This window comes from Hyla sarda, chromosome 1, assembly GCF_029499605.1.
Source record: "Hyla sarda isolate aHylSar1 chromosome 1, aHylSar1.hap1, whole genome shotgun sequence".
Taxonomy (NCBI): domain Eukaryota; kingdom Metazoa; phylum Chordata; class Amphibia; order Anura; family Hylidae; genus Hyla; species Hyla sarda.
This window is the reverse complement of record NC_079189.1, coordinates 329,665,914-329,684,842: the sequence shown is the minus strand read 5'-3', so window position 1 is coordinate 329,684,842 and position 18,929 is coordinate 329,665,914. Positions and strand designations below refer to the sequence as shown.

Genomic DNA, 18,929 nt, shown 5'->3' with positions numbered 1-18,929 from the left:
AGCAATGAGGTCCTTGGCGAAGGGATACCGCGCTTGAACCTTCTTCGTTTCCTGAAACTTCTTGTCAGGGTGCCTCCAGGCGGATACCAGCAGGGCGTAAAATTCAGCAAGAGAGCTGAAGGTCTTGGGTGCCGGTCGGGAACGAAAAAAGGAGACTTCTGGAGCCACGTCCGAAGTTCCTGGGTCCTTTAGATGGAAGGTGTCTCTTATGGCCAAAACCAATGAGTACACCACATCAGGCATCTGTGTGTTCCTTTGAGTCGGAGGCCAATCAGAAACCTCATCCACAAGTTCTCCAGGTGAATGGGAACGAGATGAGGCAGCCCTGGAAGAGGTCGGGCACAATGAGAGGAAACTTCTGGACCACGTCCGAAGTTCCTGGGTCCTTTAGCTGGAAGGAGTCTCTTATGGCCGAAACCAATGAGTACACCACATCAGGCATATCTGTGCGGTCCTCTGAGTCGGAGGCCTAATCAGAAACCTCATCCACAAGTTCTCCGGGTGAATGGGAACGAGGTGAGGCAGCCCTGGAGGATGGGCACGATGAAAGGAAACTTCTGGAGCCACGTCTGAAGTTCCTGGGTCCTCTTGATGGAAGGTGTCTCTTATGGCCGAAACCAATGAGTGCACCATGTCCGACATATCCGTGCGGTCCTCTTCTTATCCACTGGTGAACCAGAGTCCCAAGCGGAAACTTCATCCAAAAGTTCTCCAGGTGAATGGGAACGTGTGAGGGGGCCCTGCAAGAGAGAGAGACTGACCTGGTACGCGGGTCTGGAGAGGCGACCATGGGAGCGTCCTCTAGGGGAGTGACGCTTGCTACAAGCTGAAGTAACAGAGTGATGCTTGTGAGGGGAGCGCCCGTGCCTGCCGGGCCGGTGTAGGGAGGACCTCTCCAAGGCAGTCACCACAGAACGGGAGACCTGAGCCAAGTAGGATATAGACTGGGAGACTTTCATCGTGCCCGACCTCTTCCAGGGCTGCCTCACCTCGTTCCCATTCACCTGGAGAACTTGTGGATGAGGTTTCTGATTGGCCTCCGACTCAAAGGAACGCACGGATGCCTGATGTGGTGTACTCATTGGTTTTGGCCATTAGAGACACCTTCCATCTAAAGGACCCAGGAACTTTGGAAACCCAGGCTGGAGGGGCGGCTGAATCCACCGGGTCTGGAAGAGCATCCGGGGTAGAAATAGCAGGGGGGTCTGGGGGAGCAGTGGTGCAGGAAGAACAAGAGGGTTCAGTAGAACCAGAAATTTTTTAATTACAGCTTTACAAGTGTAATAAGTAACTAAGGGCTAGTTATCTGTTGGGAGAGAGGAACAGTTCTGGGCATGGACCACATCTCCCAATTCTGTCCCTAAGGCAGCTGCTGTGAGTAGCATTTTTTGCCCATTGAGAGCTGCGGCTGATGAAGAGGGGGCTGTGCTAAACACAAGGGCTCTGTGATTGGCCCTGCAATAACCCCCTATGCGCGCACACAGCACTGATTGGGGTGCAGTTCGCGCCCTTATGCAGGCTTCGGCGGCCCTGGGTGGGTGGAGCCAACGCGCACCGGGCCGCCGAAGTAATATACAGCCCGGTCCCTAATGGAGACACTGTGGGCAGCCGCGCTGCCAAAACGAAAGTAAGAACGGCGCTGAGCGCTCGCAATGAAAGATATGCAGCCTGGTCCCTAATGGTGCCCGCTCCCAGCCCCAGGCGCATATGCGGGCGAGATACTGTCGGCAGCTGCGCTGCCAAAACTAAAGTAAGAACGGGCGCCGCGGCTGCCTCTTGCAGCCACGGTAATACTGTGAAACACCACACACACATGATAACTGAAATATACATGTGCCTGCTCAGCCCCAGATATAATAAAGAACCCCCAATAAAGGAAAGGAAGGAAATCCCTCCTGGCCAGCCCCAACAGTCCCCATATAGAAGAGTGGGCCAAAAACTGGGGGTCTCCAGATGTTGAAAGTCCTCCCTAAAGAATACAAGGGGAAAATAGTCACCTAAGTCAGAAGGCCTTACCTCATGAAGTCTTCACAATGAAGTCTTCAGCCAGCTTTTGTCACCTGCATCATGCCGGGCTACCATGTGGGAGTGAGGCGAGTAGGGAGGTAGGGGGACCCGGACCCATGAGGTACACCCCAGACGCTGACCGTTGGCGAGAGGGGGTTAACAGTACATAAACGCGATGTCTGTGCCCCCTCAATCGCAATGGGGAAAATAAAAAAAATATGAGACCTGGTCTGGGGAGAACTCCAGACCATGTCCACCTCCTTAGACACTAAGCTAAAACGGATTACCTCAGGTGCCTGTGGGCGGGTATACCCTGCTGGGAGGAGCCGACTTTTCTTGTTGCCATAGTGTCAAGCCTCCTAGTGACAGCAGCATACACCCACGGTCTGTGTCCCCCAATGGAGCCGATAGAGAAAAAAAGTTTTCCACCAGAGTACCCCTTTAATGCTTTTGTAAATTAACATATGATTATTTATGGAAAAAAGTGCTGGGTATAAATTGTAGAACTGCATGTTATATGTCATAGGAGGGGTATCCGGTCCAGCCCAATCTTTTTCTACAAGTCGAAGAAGAGAGCAGCCCAAATAGGAGGGGCTCCCACTGTGACAGGCCACATTCTCAGCTGTCCACTTGAATGCCTGACATCGAATACTATCAAGTAAATTCTCTTTAATAAAATATAGTCTCATGACAGATTATCAGGACTGTGGGACCAGCAGACTTTTACTGAAAAAACATTGCTGCTAGCTGATGTTAGAGGTCTGTCAATTATGGAAAACAATCTTACCTTTAAAAAGTTCTTGCTTTACATAGGAATTTTCTTTCTCCTCTTGCAAAGCCATTCTTTCCATGCTACATTGCTTTCTCACCTCCGCTAGCTCATATTCTAGACTCTGACGAACAGCTTCTCCTTTCTCAACTTCACATCGCAGCTTGCCCAACTGGCTTTCACAAGAGGACAGCTGGGGATGGTAAGAAAGTGTTATATGAATTATAGGTGTTCTATTCATTATAGTGTACAACATAAAACACACAATATTACATTTGGGAGTTCACAGCCTATTTATATACTGTAGCATAGAATTTACACACAGGATTGTAATAAATAGGTGGCCTCTCCTGATATGCCCGATTTAGTAAATACATTCAGTCCCAATGAAGGAATTCTGGAACATCTTTTCCTATAGCCCTGTGTTCTGTTGTTTCTGCGTTATTCTAACACCAGTTTTCACACCAGACACATAGCCACATTTTATTTTTTTTTTCAAAATAAAAAGGTTTATATTTTTCTTCAAGCAAAATAAATAACAAAATAACAGAGGATTACAGAAGATACATATGGCAGTATCAATGGTAACATCTAACCGGTCTGTTCCAACAAACACATCGGAAGCATAAGATTCATCCTCTGGCAGGGAAGGAGGGGGGGGGGGGGAACAAAACCAAACAAATGGGAGGAGTCTCAGAAGAAAAGGAGATAGAGGAGAAGGATAGTCGGGAAAGAGAAAAAGGTAAGAGGGGGGCAGGAAAAAAGAGGGAGGGAGGGGGGGTCAAAAACAGGGTGGAGGAAAAGAAATGTGGGAAAAGGAAAGGAGGAGAAAGGGCAGTGAGCCATGTTTTATTTATTTATTTATTTTTTTTAACACTAATCTTCATCAATACTTGATACAATGAAATAACATGGATGTGACAGCAACACTGAGCACAAAGAACGTGAATGGATTAAACATGACACCAAATAAACATTCCCTCTTCGCAGTATGTATTAGCCTGTGCCAAAACATACAAGTCCCTAAGGCATAGATTAATAACTGTTATAAATGAAAAACACAGTATTATGGTTAGAAAGTGCTAGTGCAAATTGACCATACATAAATGCAATTACAATGAAAGCTAAGGGATTATGTAGAAAAGCTACCAGACAATCTCCTTTAAAATATTAAACTTAAAAGGTTACTGCAGTGAAGGACAATTTATCCCCTATCCAAAGGATAGGGAATAAGATTCTGATCACGGAGGGGAGGGATGTGGGTCCGACCACTGGAACCCCCACCATATCCTGTCCGATCCGGCTCTCCTCGGGCACAGAGTAAGGGTTGGCGAGCTCCTTGCATATATCTATATCTTTTACAGTATTAGATGTCAGATACAATTCAATGTAACATCTTATGTTTATACAGTCATGGCTGTAAATGTTGGCACTCCTGACATTTTTCTAGAAAATGAAGTATTTCTCACAGAAAAGGATTACAGTGACACATGTTTTGCTATACACATGTTTATTCCCTTTGTGTGTATTGGAACTAAACTAAAAAAAAGGGAGGAAAAAAAAGCAAAATTGGACTTACTGTCATACCAAACTCCAAAAATGGACAAAATTATAGGCACCCTTAACTTAATATTTGGTTGCACACCCTTTGGAAAAAAATAACTGAAATCAGTTGCTCCCTATAACTATCAATAAGTTTCTTACACCTCTCAGCTGGAATGTTGGACCACTCTTCCTTTGCAAACTGCTCCAGGTCTCTCTTATTGGAAGGGCGCCTTTTCCCAACAGCAATTTTAAGATCTCTCCACAGGTGTTCACTGGGATTTAGATCTGGACTCATTGCTGGCCACTTAAGAACTCTCCAGTGCTTTGTTGCCATCCATTTCTGGGTGCTTTTTGACATATGTTTGGGGTCATTGTCCGGCTGGAAGACACAAGACTTCAGATGCAAACCCAGCTTTCTGACATTGGGCTGTACAGTGCAACCCAAAAGCCGTTGATAATCCTCAGATTTCATGATGCCTTGCACCCAGTGCCAGAGGCAGCAAAACAAACCCAAAACATAATTGAACCTCCACCGTGTTTCACTGTAGGTACTGTGTTCTTTTCTTTGTAGGCCTCATTCCGTTTTCAGTAAACTGGAGAATGATGTGCTTTACCAAAAATCTCTATCTTGGTCTCATCTGTCCACCAGACGTTTTTTCCAGAAGGATTTTGGCTTACTCAAATTCATTGTCAAAATGTAGTCTTGCTTTTTTATGTCTCTGTGTCAGTAGTGGGGTCCTCCTGGGTCTCCTGCCATATCATTTTATTTCATTTAAATGTTGACGGATAGTTCGCAATGACACTGATGCTCCCTGAGCCCGCAGGACAGCTTGAATATCTTTGGAACTTGTTTGGGGCTGCTTATCCACCATTTGGACTATCCTGCGTTGACACCTTTCATCAATTTTTCTCTTCCGTCCACGCCCAGGGAGATTAGCTACAGTGCCATGGGTTGCAAACTTCTTGATAATGTTGTGCACTGTGGACAAAGGCAAATCTAGATCTCTGGAGATGGACTTGTAACCTTGAGATTGTTGCTATTTTTCCACAATTTTGGTTCAAATCCTCAGACAGTTCTCTTCTCCTCTTTCTGTTGTCCATGCTTAGTGTGGCACACACGGATACACAATGCAAAGACTAAGTGAACTTCTCTTCTTTTTATCTGCTTTCAGGTGTGATTTTTATATTGCCCACACCTGTTACTTGCCCCGAGTTTAAAGGAGCATCACATGCTTGAAACAATCTTATTTTTCCACAATTTTGAAAGGGTGCCAATAATTTTGTCCAACCCATTTTTTGGTGTGACATTATGTCCAATTAGCTTTTTTCCTCCTTTTTTTGTTTAGTTCCAATACACACAAAGGGAATAAACATGTGTATAGCAAAACATGTGTTACTGCAATCTTTTTCTGTGAGAAATACTTCATTTTCTAGAAAAATTTCCAAGGGTATCAACATTTACGGCCATGACTATAACTCTTTATATGGCATCCAAATTAATGCCCGCTACGGCACTATAAGAGGAATAGCTGTTGGCCATACATAAATTCCAGTAATTTCTCATGATTGGAATTATTCTGTGATACAACCAAGTTCATGTGGCCCAGCAGATATTGTCAGCACGTCTGCAGCCCCAGAAAACAGCCTGGGGCTTTATTCCTGTGATGCAGGTTTTAATAGCCACAAACAAGATTGGACCCTTCAATGAATAACTATTTTCTTTAAAGGGATTATCAAACTATTTTCTATACAAAGCACAGGGCATTGTGTCAAAGAAAATGGTCCCTAACACATTCTCAACCAGCATGGTTGCACCAAGTGTAATAAAATAACCAGGGCAATAGAAACATATTTTACACAGTAAATGTACACATAAAAGATGTATTCACACATACAATATCCTGCGCATATTTGATGCACAGGATTTGAAGCTGCAGATTTAAATGTAAAGGAAATGACTGAACACAGCATCAAATCTGCAGTTTCAAATTCTGTGCATCAACGTGTGCAGAATTCTGTATGCGTGAATACCCACGAAAAGTGAAAAATAAAAAAAATGGTGTCCCAGAACCTCTTACCTCTTCATTGTGCTTTGATAGCAGCTGTATGGTTTCATTTTTAGCCTTGGAAAGTTCCAAACGGAGTTGTGCCATGTCATCCAGTTCTTTCTTTTCACGCTTAGATAGCATAGACCTGGACAATGGAAAATACAGTTCATTAGAGGAAGAAAAACACAAATGGACATAGGCGAATAGTATATGTTAGCAATAAGATTTTTTTTAACCAGTCAACCAAATAACATTCCTACTATTTTTATTGATAATCTATTTTTATGTTTACCTTTAAATGGGCACTGTCACCAACTTTATTTTTTGATATGTTGTAGTACTTATGTACTACAACATATCTGTAATATATTTTCATTATTTATTTTTTCATTTTGAGGGTGAATTTTACGTTTCAAAACCAGCCACTAGGGGTCTCCTTCCTAGTGGCCGGCTGCAGCTTGGCGTGATGTCACGCCTGAATTCGGACTGATTGCTGCAGGGCAATCAGTCCTTATTCCTTTACACTGCGCTCGCTCCCTGCCTGTCAATCAGACAGGCGGGAGCGAGCGCATTGGCTCCCTGGCCACTGGCTGGGAGGCCACTTCTCCCGCACATGTCGTCGCCGCGGCTGCCCCTGCCGGACTCTGCAGTATCCATAAGCATCAGAAGGAGGGGGGGGGGGGGGGGGTTTGTGACAGGGGAAACTGGCTATGCGGGTGTGTGTGTGTGTGTGTGTGAGAGACGGAGGGAACAGAGTATGCGGGCGGGGGGGGGGGGGGGGGGTGATGGAGGGAACAGGTATGCGGCGGCGGTGGGCGTAGCGCCGCATGGCACTAAGTTATAGTTCAACTACACAGGGTGCCTCCAGCTGTTTCACTACTACAACTCCCAGCATGCCCTGACAGCCAATAGATGTCAGGGCAAGCTGGGAGTTGTAGTGGTGAAACAGCTGGAGTCACACTGTGTAGATGAACTAAGGGCGGAAGTCCCCCCCAGCAGGCATCAGTGACGTGGTGCCTGCTGGGGAAGTATGCCTGGTAGTGAGTACACTACCAGGCAGACAAAAAGTTATTTTTAATATAGTAAAAAAAAAAAGCAGGGACGGGGTTAGGGATAGATGTGCAATAGGCACCCCTCTATGATAGAATTATATACTGTTAGCCTATTATTCCCTCCTCGGTTCCCTGATGAACCCCAAAAATAAGTGGGAGAAACGCGTTGGACAAGAATATGAGAGATTAATCAGCTAACCACCTGCGAGTGGAAACACTAGACCCTACCCCCACCCACACTAAATGTAGTAAGGGATAGTCTTATGTCTAGGTAGGACTATTTAGAAATTGGTATTCACCTGTTATCCTATACCCATTTCATGAGCACGGTCCTGCGTTGATCAATCAAACCGTAAGATATGGACTTTTTAATCTTATTTTTATAGATTTGAAATAAGTTATATATTATTTAGCATCACTGCCTTATGGGATTTCCTTAATTATATATATATATATATATATATATATATATATATATATATATGCAATAGGCAGGGACAGAAAAAAAAAAATGGGATGGTGGGAGCTACCCTTTAAGCATTATCACCCTTCACCTGTGGTAACCACATTGTCCCATTTTCCAAATGTATAGTGGCTATCTGCAAAACTTTTAGGGCAAGTGATTTTTGCTGCATAAACCATGCAGATTTCCACAGAAAAAAAAATAAAAACACACGCAAAGTATCAGCTATGAGGTCTACTCAACTCCCAATAACCTCTATGGAAGTTACATAAAATGGCCTCATTTACTAAGAGTGTCGGGTTTTTACTAGTCGGAATTGTTTCAGATTTGCAGGATTCCACCTTATTTAATATGGGGATCACAGATTTACAAGTCGGGAACATTTTCTGACCAGCTTTTTCTAGGTGGAAATTTCCAGGCATTTATGCACAGGATTTTCTGTGAATTCAATAGTAAATAGGGCGGGTTGTGAAACCACACCCCCTTTTTTGACCGACCATGCCCATTTGTGACAGACCACGCCCCTTTTCCGGCTTTTCACAGTGCAATGTCGGGTTTGTCAGATTTTTCTGGCGCATACTGCCGCAGACATGTAGCAGACACTGTGCGCCAAAATAACCCGACAAAAACTGGTCGGTTTCAGCTTAGTAAATGAGACCCAAAGTGTGTAAAACCAGTTTAGCTGTTTTCAGCTACATAACCACCCTTGGTGGCCAAAACCAGGCTGAAGGGGTTGAGTACCTTCATTTTTGGTAAACAGTACCATCCACATCTATCACACATTCTAAAGATATGCCATAATTGTCCAGATGGCAGTAATGCAAGAGTAGGATATGGCTTCTATAGAAGGTTAAGGGGTACTCCACTGCTCAGAGTTTGGAACAGCCGTCATGCCCCCCTCCCATAGACTTGCATTGTGGGGGCGTGACGTCATGAGGGGACGGGGCTATGATGTCACGAGCTCCCGGCACCGGCTCCAGCGTTCAGAACAGTTTGTTCCAAACGCTGAGCAGCGGAGTACCACTCTAACCTGTGTGAATTCTCCAGAACTTCATGCAGCTGTAACTCTGGCAGGACAACAGAGATAGGCTCTCATTGTAATGCACTAGGTTTTACTTTTAAATGCTGAAATGCTGTAGTGGTGTAGAGTAGAAGGTAGGACTTTGTATTTAGGAAGCCTGTTGGTATCTGTGGCCAGGTTACCCATCATGGGTCACCACCTTAGTCCAGTTTTCACTGGCTTGGACTTGTGTGCAGTATTTAGGATACGTTCTTTTGAAGTGAATGGAGCAGAGCTGTCACACCACACACAGAGGAAGGGTCTGTTGTTGCTTTTGAAAGAAAGCAGCAGTTTTTTTAATCCTAAATAACCCTCCCCCCACTCACACACACACCATTTTTCTAAAAATAAAAATAATAGTTTAAATCTATCCCAAGAAAATCAAATCTATAGAGAGGGGCAATGAGGACCAGGAAACAAGAGGTTAATAATGGAGTTCATTTACCAGCGCTACACAGTGTGCTTTCAGAAGATCGGGCTCTACAATTATAATGACTATTAATCCCAATCTTACCTTCTAACTTCATTAGCAGCGGTGTGGTTTTGAGAAATGAACGTCATCTTGTCTATATTGGTAGCTGTTGTATTCTGCACAGGACAATGTCTGTTGGTTTAAATTGGTCCCTTTCTTCCAGACGCTGAGCACCACAATGACATCTTATATGGATTTATGACTGCATGTAAAAAGAAAAAGAAGAATAATTGATGGAAAAATAATGGTTAAACCCTTTTTGAAGAAGAACGTGGTGTCCATGATTTGCTCTGCATAGTGCCCCAGCCCCAGCTCACTGTCAACAAGATCAAATATTAAATTATCTTTGGGGAAAAAATAAAAAATAGATGACACTGACCAACCATAGCCACATAAAGCAATAGTGTCCTTACAGCAACTCACAAAAGCAAATCCGACCTATTACCTATTGGCTTACCTTTATATAAGCATCGAAAAGAAGCCCAAAGCCGCCAACAATGTTTGTGCTATACATTTCCAGAGAGTCTCAAAGAATTAAGAGCTGGAATTAGAATCGGTGCTATAGGGGACCCCTATATTTTTCCCCTGCACTACTAACTGTATAATGCTGTCAATGTATGAAGTCAACCTATGTATTTTAGGGATTTGAAAGAGGTAACATGTGCTGAGTATGTAAGCAGGGAAAGGGGTAATAGTGCTTGGATGCCGATTATGCAATTTGCCATGCATTTAACATTAAAGGGGTATTCAAGGAAAAAACTTTTTTGTTTTATATCAACTGGCTCCAGAAAGTTAAACAGATTTGTAAATTACTTCTATTAAAAAATCTTAATCTTTCCAATAATCATCATCTGCTGAAGTTGAGTTGCTCTTTACTGTCTGGCAACAGTGCTCTCTGCTGACATCTCTGCTTGTCTCGGGAACTGCACAGAGTAGTAGAGGTTTGCTATGGGGATTTGCTTCTAAACTGGGCGGTTCCAGAGACACGTGTCATCAAAGATCACTTAGACAGAAAAGAACAACTCCACTTCATCAGCTCATAAGTACTGAAAGGATAAATATTTTTTTATATAAGTAATTTACAAATCTGTTTAACTTTCTGGAGCCAGTTGATTTAAAAAATAAATAAATAAATAAATAAAATAGTTTTTTCCTGGATAACCTCTTAAAAAAGGACATCTGCAGCGATAAAAACTTAACCCCTATCCACAGGATAGGGGATAAGTGTCTGATCGCAGGAGGTCCGAACGATGGGACCCCCCGCGATCTCCTGCACGGGGCCCCGGCATTGTACAGCTCTCCCGTGCAGGAGGCATGTTGGCCACAGCATGACGTTGCGGCTGACACGCCTCCTCCATGTATCTCTATGGGAGAGGCAGGGATCCAGCATTCATGCCTCCCCGCCTCTCCCATAGAACTGTATGGAGGGGGGGGGCGTGTCTGTCGAGCTCACGCACATTAGATTTTGACAGCTGTGAAAATCTACTTGTGGTTGTGCGACTTACGGAGCCATTGTGAAATTCTGCATCAAGGGGGATAAGTACCTCCCTCAGGAGGAGAGGGATTCTCACAGCACCGCTTGCACAGACCCCTGGACGTAGATTTTTTACAGCTGTCAAAATATCTACGTCTAGGAGCGGGGCTGGGAGAATCTACGTCCTCCTGAGGGTAGGGCGAGGAGGGAACTGTGTATGGGGCTAAGGGAGGTGCAGAACTGCATCCTGCACAGCTCTGCCTTCCTAAAATTGCATGGGGCGCAGTTCTGCACCTCACACCAGCGCCCCATCTGGTAGATCGCAAGTGTCCCAGCTAGGGCTGGGAGGTATGACCAAATATGTGTATCACGGTATTTAACTTATGGCGGTTCCATGGTATATAACGGTATTTCTTTTACCCCCCCCCCCCCAAATCATGTTACCCGCCAGCGCTGTTCTGCTCCCCCCCCAAATCATGTTACCTGCGAGCACTGTTCTGCTCCCCCCCAAATCATGTGACCCGCCAGCGCTGTTCTGCTCCCCCCCACCAAATCATGTTACCCGCCAGCACTGTTCTGCTCCCCCCCTAATTAATTATCAGCCCAGCGGGGTACTACTCACATATGTCACCCGCAAGCACTGCCCTCCTCCTCTTTGTTGGGGGCCGCCAGCGCTGGAATTCTATACCGTACACCAGTAGCCTCCAACCTATGGACCTCCAGATGTTGCAAAACTACAACTCCCAGCATGCCTGGACAGCCAATGGCTGTCCGGGCATGCTGGGAGTTGTAGTTTTGCAACAGCTGGAGGTCTGCAGGTTTGAGACCACTGCTGTACGCTGTATACCTATGCCCGGGCTGCAAAAGGTAAAGAAAATAAACTTTAACTTACCTATGTCGGCCTTACGCTGGAGCGATGTCCCGGCCAGTGATAGGTTACTGTCGTCATGTAAGAAGCCGGCCAGAGCTTCTTACATGACAGTGGGCTCAGCCTATCACTGGCCGGGGCGGGACATCGCTGCGGCTGGTGATAGGCTGAGGGCTGTCTGACGTTCCCGTCCCCAGCGTAAGGCCGACATAGGTAAGGTAAAGTTTATTTTCTTCATCTTTTGCAGCCCGGGCATAGGCATACAGCAGTGGTCTCAAACCTGCGGACCTCCAGCTGTTGCAAAACTACAACTCCCAGCATGCCCGGACAGCCATTGGCTGTCCGGGAATGATGGGAGTTGTAGTTTTGCAACATCTGGAGGTCCGCAGGTTGGAGACTACTGGCGTACAGTATAGAGTTCCAGCGCTGGCGGCCCCCAAAAAAGAGGCGGTGGGCAGTGCTTGCGGGTGACATATGTGAGTAGTGCCCGGCTGGGCTGATAATTAATTGGGGGGGGGGGAGCAGAACAGCGCTAGCGGGTAACATGATTTGGTGGGGGGGGGAGCAGAACAGCGCTAGCGGGTAACATGATTTGGTGGGGGGGGGGAGCAGAACAGCGCTGGCGGGTAACATGATTTGGTGGGGGGGAGCAGAACAGCACTGGCGGGTAGCATATGATTATGGGGACAACGCTGCGCTGGGCTGATAATTCATTCCCAAGGGGGAGGGGCCCAACCGGTATTGCGGTATGGGAAAAATTCATATCGTGCAGCCCAAAAATTTCGGGATTCGGTATGAACCGGTATACCGCACAGCCCTAGTCCCAGTGGTCGGACTCCCCGCGATCAGACACTTATCCCCTATCCTGTGGATAGGGGATACGTTTTTTTCACTGCAGATGTCCTTTAAAGCGCACCCGTCAAAAAATAAAAACAACATTTGATATGTTACCTAATCCTGTACATGTAATTTTTATGTGTCTTCGACCTATATATCCCTAATCACTGCACTCTGTAACCCTTTCCTTTCTGGGCAGTCTGCAAATCACTGCACAGTAGTTTTTATGCATATAGCAACAGGAGAGAGAGTGGGTCGGCACGGAGACGTTTAGTGGAGCTCTTAACGCTGGGGTTGCTGTAATTACACAGGTGGAAGTATGGAGACTTCAGGCGTACTGCAGCTTTAGCATGGTGCTCGTTCTAAGAGTGGCAGCTCATAGATATATGGTACAAAAGGAAGCAGAAGGCACTCACGTTTAGAAGCTGTGCAGGTTTCTTTATTTCATGTGCTTAAAAGTCCATTAGCGGGACGCCGGAGCAGAATCAAGCCAGTGCAGTGGTAATGGCCATATCGCGCCTCATCTTCGGCGCTTCTTCAGACCAAGCCTATCCTCAGGTGTCTGGACAACTAAGTACCTTCTGACCAGTGACGATGTATAACTTCAGACAACATTACGCTGTATAACAACATACTGGCCTGTATTTTATATCATAACAGTTAGATAAAAAGCAATAATGATGCATAGCCATGGTTAAGGCCCGCATCGACGGGGGGGGTGGATGAACAGGGAGGGAACTCTACTAAACAAAGTCACTTATATCTAGGCAGTCGTTCATACAGAGTCCGCCCTGTGCATCTGTCCTAAGTATCCACTTAGCTTCTCTTTGCAATAGGGCGTTTGTCCATCTCCTCTGTTGGTGCAATCTTTTCCAACCCGAACACTTGTAAATCCTAGGTTCTACCTCCGTGCACCTCTTTCATATGAGCTATGAATCTCGGGGAACCCTTGCCGGTTCTAACCGAATTAACGTGTTCCCTGAATCGTGTGTGCATAGCTCTAATGGTGCAACCGATGTAGAACCTTTTACAGATACAAGTTATAGCATAAACTACAAAACAAGATCTACAACATATGGTTTCCTTAAATACATGTCATAGGTACTCCGCCGATAGTCACGATCTTATCGGTGCAGATGTTATTGCACCAATTGCAGCATCCGCAACAATAATTTCCCAGTTCTAAAGTTTTTCCTAGCCAGTTCTCTGTTCGTCTCACAGGTAATTTACTGGAAACAAGATCGTCTCTAATGGTTGTCGTTTTCTTGAAAGTTATTAGAGGAAAATTACGTGTGTAATCTTTCAGATCGCTGTCATTTTGTAGGAGGAACCAGTTACCGTATATACTCGAGTATAAGCCGAGTTTTTCAGCACGATTTTTCGTGCTGAAAACACCCCTCTCGGCTTATACTCGAGTGAACTCCCCACCCGCAGTGGTCTTCAACCTGCGGACCTCCAGAGGTTTCAAAACTACAACTCCCAGCAAGCCCGGACAGCCGATGGCTGCCTGGGCTTGCTGGGAGTTGTAGTTTTGAACCCTCTGGAGGTCCGCAGGTTGAAGACCACTGCGGCCTTCGACATCATCCAGCCCCCTCTCACCCCCTTTAGTTCTGTACAGTACTCGCCTCCGCTCGGCGCTGGTCCGGTGCTGCAGGACTGTCCGGTGAGGAGGTCGTCCGGTGGGATAGTGGTTCCGGGCTGCTATCTTCACCGGGGAGGCCTCTTCTAAGCTCTTCGGGCCCGGCCCCAGAATAGTCACGTTGCCTTGACGACGACGCAGAGGTACGTTCATTACCAACGTACTTCTGCGTCATCGTCAAGGCAACGCCTCTATTCTGGGCCCGAAGCGCGGAGAAGAGGCGCCCCCGGTGAAAATAGCAGCCCGGAACCAGTATCCCACCGGACGACCTCCCCACCGGACAGTCCTGCAGCACCGGACCAGCGCCGAGCGGAGGCGAGTAGTGTACAGAACTAAAGGGGGTGAGAGGGGGCTGGATGATGTCGAAGGCCGCAGTGGTCTTCAACCTGCGGACCTCCAGAGGTTTCAAAACTACAACTTCCAGCAAGCCCGGACAGCCGATGGCTGCCTGGGCTTGCTGGGAGTTGTAGTTTTGAAACCTCTGGAGGTCCGCAGGTTGAAGACCACTGAGGGCGGATGATGACAAGAGGATGATGAAGGGGGGGTGTGGGATGATGACAAGGGGATGATGAAGGGGGGGGGGGGTGGGATGATGACAAGGGGATGATGAAGGGGGGTGGGGATGATGACAGGTGATGATGATGAGGGTCTGGATGATGACAGGGTGATGATGATGAGGATGTTAATGACGGGTCTGGATGATGACAGGGGGGGATGATGTATTTCCCACCCTAGGCTTATACTCGAGTCAATAACTTTTCCTGGGATTTTGGGTTGAAATTAGGGGCCTCGGCTTATACTCGGGTCGGCTTATACTCGAGTATATACTCCTGATGTATTTTTTTTAATCGTTTCAGCCATTGGGATGAATTTGAAGGAGAAGCAAAGTCTCTGGTTATTGTCATTTTCCTGACTGTTCACATTGCTCGTTTTGTTTGAGTATTTCTTTTTTGATCTCTCAACAAATCATTCCTGCTTACATTTTGTGCCCTATTAAAAGCACTATCCAAAATATTTGCAGGGTACAATCTCAGAGCTAGACGATTCTTCAGTTCTTTGGCTTGAACTAAAAATCTTCTTCCCTGCTATTTATCCTTTTCAGGTGCAAAAATTGCCCGTAGGGGATAGCCGACTTTAAAAGGTCAGGATGGTAACTGCCATGGTGCAGTAGTGCATTGCACGCAGTCGGTTTCCTAAAACCTTGTGTTATGATTCCATTGTTTTTACTTTAACAAGCACATCTAAAAATTCCAGTTCGTGTGGGCCCACCTTATATGTAAATTTAAAATTCATATTGTTGTCTCTATTCAGACTTGACACAAACTCCGTGAACGATGCCTCCATGTCAGTCCAGACAATGAAGACATCGTCCACGAGGCGGCGGCAACATGCAATGTGCTTAAAGGGTAGCTCCCACCATCCTATTTTTTTTCTGTCCCTGCCTATTGCCAATCTATCCCTAACCCCCTCCCTGCTTTTAATTTTTATTTTTACTATATTAAAAAAAACTTTTTTTCTGCCTGGTAGTGTGCTCACTGCCAGGCAGACTTCCCCAGCAGGCACCACGTCACTGATGCCTGCTGGGGGGGGGGGACTTCCGCCCTTAGTTTATCTACACAGGGTGCCTCCAGCTGTTTCACCACTACAACTCCCAGCTTGCCCTGACATCTATTGGCTGTCAGGGCATGCTGGGAGTTGTAGTAGTGAAACAGCTGGAGGCACCCTGTGTAGATAAACTATAAGTTAGTGCCATGTGGCCCTACGGCGCTAGCCCGTTCCCTCCGTCAAACCCCCTCCCCGCCATACCCCGTTCCCTCCATCACAACCCCCCCCCCCCGCATAAACCACATTCCCTCCATCACAAACCCCCCGCCCGCATACCCCGTTCCCTCCGTTATACTTACCGGCAGGCGTGCAGGGACAGCGGCGGCGACGATTTGCGGGAGGAGTGGCCTCCCAGCCAGTCTAAATGAAAAAGGACTAATTGCCAGGCCAAAATCAGTCCTTTTTCAGGCGTGACGTCACGCCAGGCTGCAGCCGGCCACTAGGAGGGAGACCCCTAGTGGCCGGTTTTCAAAATGTAAATTACACCCTTCTAATAAAAAAAAAAATATATATATATATATATATATATAATGAAACTATATTAGAGATATGTCGTAGTACATATGTACTACAACATATCAAAAAAAAAAAAGTTGGTGTCAGTGCCCATTTTAGGAAAGAGTTCTTTTCTGTAAAGACATACCTTTTTTCAATAATTGCCACAGAGGTTGGCAAGGGTACACGCAACAGGTGTACCCATTGCCACGCCTCCCGTTTGGGCATACCAATCATCTCCGAACCTGAACACATTGCCTGTCAGCACAAACTCTAGAGCGTCACACAAAAACTGGATATAGTCGGGGTTCTTATCTGACAAGGCAAGGCAATCTTTGATCGCTTAGACAGCCTCCGCCTGTGGGATACTGGTAAATAAACTTTCAATATCTATGGACACGAGAATACAGTTTTCGGGCCAACTCAGGCCGTCTAAAGTAAACAAAAATTCATTTGTGCCTTTAACTAAAGCCGGTATCTCCAGTAGAGGGCGTAGAATCCAATCCAGGAATTTGGAAAGTGGCTCCGTGAGTGACCCCACCCCGGAGAAAATAGGTCTCCCGGGTGGGGTCTCAAGGGTCTTGTGTACTTTTGGTAAGAAGTACCAATTCGGTATTTTAGGTTGTGAGGGTAACAGTTTTTCTGCAGTTCTCTTGGATAGTACATTTTTTCCACGTAGCATCTCAGTAAAGATCGGAATTTATCTGTTAGTCTTGGTAGAGGATTCGAGCGTAACTTATAGTATCTGGGATCACCCAGTTGCCTTTTTGCCTCACTCAAATAATAATCTCTGTCCATCAGTACCACGTTGCCCCCCTGGTCCGACTTTTTTACAATTATATCTTCTCTTTTTTTTTTTTTTCTAACGCAATTTTTTCTTGAACTGTCAAATTTGGGGGGGCAACGGGGTATCTGAAGGATTTAATATCCTCACAAGACCCTCTTGGAAAACAAGTCGATGCTGCTACCGGGGCTCACCAGCGGGTTGAAAATAGACCACTCCCCCCCCCCCCCCCCCCCCCCCCGGTGAATTCCGGTACAAGAAATGGTATCTTGTACAATTTCAGTTGTCATTTCATTCTCTGATAACAAATCCATAAGCGAATCAAGTGTTTCTAAATCGGTCTGGGGGGCTGAGTGTAATACTGAAAAGCCCAACGGACCGATACTGGCATTTCTCCTTCGGTGCACAATGATCCCTTAGGTTTGTCATGAAATTTCAAATAACACTGGGTCAAATTGGTCTGTTATGCAAAAATTAAGTCCCTTGGAAAGGACAGAGATGGTAGGCTCATCCAGGACATAATTCGACAAATTAATGACAGCTAATGTGTCAGAGTCTTTTATTGTCTCCAGGAGACTTTTTCCTTTTTGTCCCAGTATTTTTCTACCTCGGCCTCGCTCTTCCTTCTTTTCCTAAAGGGACCATTGATGTGTTCGATACTTTCCCTTTCTGTAACTCAGGACAGACGCACAGGGCGGGACTCTGTATGAACGACTGCCTAGATATAAGCGTCTTTGTTTAGTAGAGTTCCCTCCCTGTTCATCCCACCCCTTGTCGATGCGGACCTTAACCATGGCTATGCATCATTATTGCTTTTTAACTAACTTATGATATAAAATACAGGCCAGTATGTTGTTATACATCGTAATGTTGTTTTTATTATAATTATGCAAAAGGTAAACGCCCCTACCCGATGGCGTCACTGGTCAGAAGGTACTTAGCTGTCCAGACACCTGAGGGTAGGCGTGGTCTGACGAAGCGCCGAGGATGAGGCGCGATATGGCCATTACCACTGCACTGGCTTGATTCTGCTCCGGCGTCCCGCTAATGGACTTTTAAGCACATGAAATAAAGAAACCTGCACAGCTTCTTAACGTGAGTGCCTTCTGCTTCCTTTTGTACCAAGTAGTTTTTTATGCATACATTTTCTATTAGTTCCTAGTAAGGATCGACCGATATCGATTTTTTAGGGCCGATACCGATAATCTGTGACCTTTCAGGCTAATAGATGATAACTTATACCGATATTCAAGTATAAGTTATGGGGTATTTCCCACCACCCACCCGGCCCCGCAGAAGCCGCTGCAGATCAATGATTTAAAGCGGGCGCTTTAAATCAATGAACTGCAGCGGCTTTTGCAGGGCCAGAGACCACCGCCACACGCTTCTCTCCCCCTGCCTGTCCTGGGGTCCTCCCTAGTCCAACCACTACCACTGCCCCATTGCCTCCCCATTCCCGGTTTTATAATTACCTGTTCCAGGGGCCCAGGGTCCGCGCTACTTCTGGCTCCGGCGGCGTCCTGAGCTGTCACTGTGCACACTGACAGTGACCTCGCGTTGAGGACGTGACTCGTCATTGCACTGCGCAGCAGGAATTCACAGGAGCCAGAAGTAGCGCGAACCCCGGGAACAGGTAATTATAAAACAGGGGATGGGAGAGGCAATGGGGCAGTGGTGGCGGAGGCGGTCTCTGGCCGGGGAGGCGCATTATCGGCAAAGTAATTGCCGATACCGATAATTTCCAAAATCGTGAATATCGGCCAAACTGATAATCGGTCGATACCTAGTAAAGCTGGATGCTAATCGACATA

The 18,929-nt window shown here is 46.2% G+C and overlaps 1 protein-coding gene across 2 annotated transcripts in view; it reads right to left on the bottom strand.

Moving 5' to 3' along the window:
• The window catches only part of CCDC171 (coiled-coil domain containing 171), a 120,726-nt gene that overhangs the window by 97,977 nt on the left and 3,820 nt on the right, over nucleotides 1-18,929 (bottom strand). For both annotated transcript variants that reach the window (XR_008843905.1, XM_056519593.1), the window contains exons 2-4: nucleotides 9,459-9,618; nucleotides 6,400-6,514; nucleotides 2,795-2,969 (exon numbers count right to left, since the gene is read on the bottom strand). Coding sequence is in view for 1 of the 2 variants with exons in the window: in XM_056519593.1 (XP_056375568.1) it covers nucleotides 2,795-2,969; nucleotides 6,400-6,514; nucleotides 9,459-9,505 (337 nt within the window). In the remaining variant the exon portion in view is untranslated. The remainder of the gene's footprint in view (nucleotides 1-2,794; nucleotides 2,970-6,399; nucleotides 6,515-9,458; nucleotides 9,619-18,929) is intronic.